The sequence below is a fragment of the Etheostoma spectabile genome, chromosome 11 (genome assembly GCF_008692095.1).
Source record: "Etheostoma spectabile isolate EspeVRDwgs_2016 chromosome 11, UIUC_Espe_1.0, whole genome shotgun sequence".
NCBI lineage: Eukaryota > Metazoa > Chordata > Actinopteri > Perciformes > Percidae > Etheostoma > Etheostoma spectabile.
The window spans coordinates 18297133-18298114 of record NC_045743.1 but is presented as its reverse complement, the minus strand read 5'-3'; the positions used below and the strand labels follow the sequence as shown (position 1 = coordinate 18298114).

At 44.5% G+C, this 982-nt stretch overlaps 1 protein-coding gene across 2 annotated transcripts in view; it reads right to left on the bottom strand.

The window, feature by feature from the left end:
• Positions 1 to 982, bottom strand: part of LOC116698222 (1-phosphatidylinositol 4,5-bisphosphate phosphodiesterase delta-4) — a 25822-nt gene that overhangs the window by 20559 nt on the left and 4281 nt on the right. For both annotated transcript variants that reach the window (XM_032530027.1, XM_032530028.1), the window contains exon 3: positions 608 to 766. In XM_032530027.1, coding sequence (XP_032385918.1) covers positions 608 to 766 — 159 coding nt within the window. The remainder of the gene's footprint in view (positions 1 to 607; positions 767 to 982) is intronic.

The following is a 982-nucleotide window of genomic DNA, read 5'->3' as shown; positions in this document are numbered from 1 at the left end:
AAAATGTCATTGTGTAAATATTTTGTAACGCACCAATAGTCAACCCTGCAATATCATCTATGATGTATTTGGTCAAAAGTATGGTGATGTTTGATTTTCTCCATTTTGCCCAGTTCTACCTGGCTCTGTCAGAAGGTAACACAATGTGCCTACCTGCACATTTTAAACTTCCCAATTAACACGTTGTAATTTTTGTTTAATGAGCACAAAAACCGAAGAGCAAAAACCAACACAACCACCCCAACAAGTGACACTGGGAACCTTTGATGAAGGCTTTGACAGGGACAATCAGGAGAGAGCCATCAGGGCTGTGGGCCCACCCCCTGCAGACCCTCACACCCTCTCCTCCACTGATGTGAGGCGGGATTAATGCTCGTAAGGTGGCCGCCGGCCTTAAAGGCATCCCTGGACGCGTGCTCTAGGGCTGAGCGATTAGAAAGAATCCAAATAGCTAATCGTTGAGATGACTCAATTTCACAGAACATGAACCCATTATACAGTATAATGTGGTTTATTAATTCAGAGATTGACCAGAGTGGATCGTTATGAATAAAGCAACAGTTTATATGTCATGCATGCAAACATACGCACATGCTTTGGTACTCACAAGTGGAGTGGCCTTTCCCTGCCCATCTGGACTTGTACCAGATCGTCACGGCGTCCTCCAGAAGGCGGAAATGCCGCTGCTTCTTCCACAGACGGGACTTGACCTTTTTCAGAGTCGACCCTGCCATCATCACCTTGACATCCGGGTCATCTTCGATGCCTGCAGTCACGTATAAACGGTTATGACATACTGGAGATGATACACCATCAGAACTGCACGCCAGGGAGAGGATTTTTTTTTATTGGTTTTGCCATTACTGATTAAATATGGATATATGGACTTAATGCTGAGCTTAACTTCCATTAACCTGGAGATCTTCAGCAGGGGGAACCATAAAGTTAGGGTTTAAACTAGAGCCCAACCAATAAAGGATTT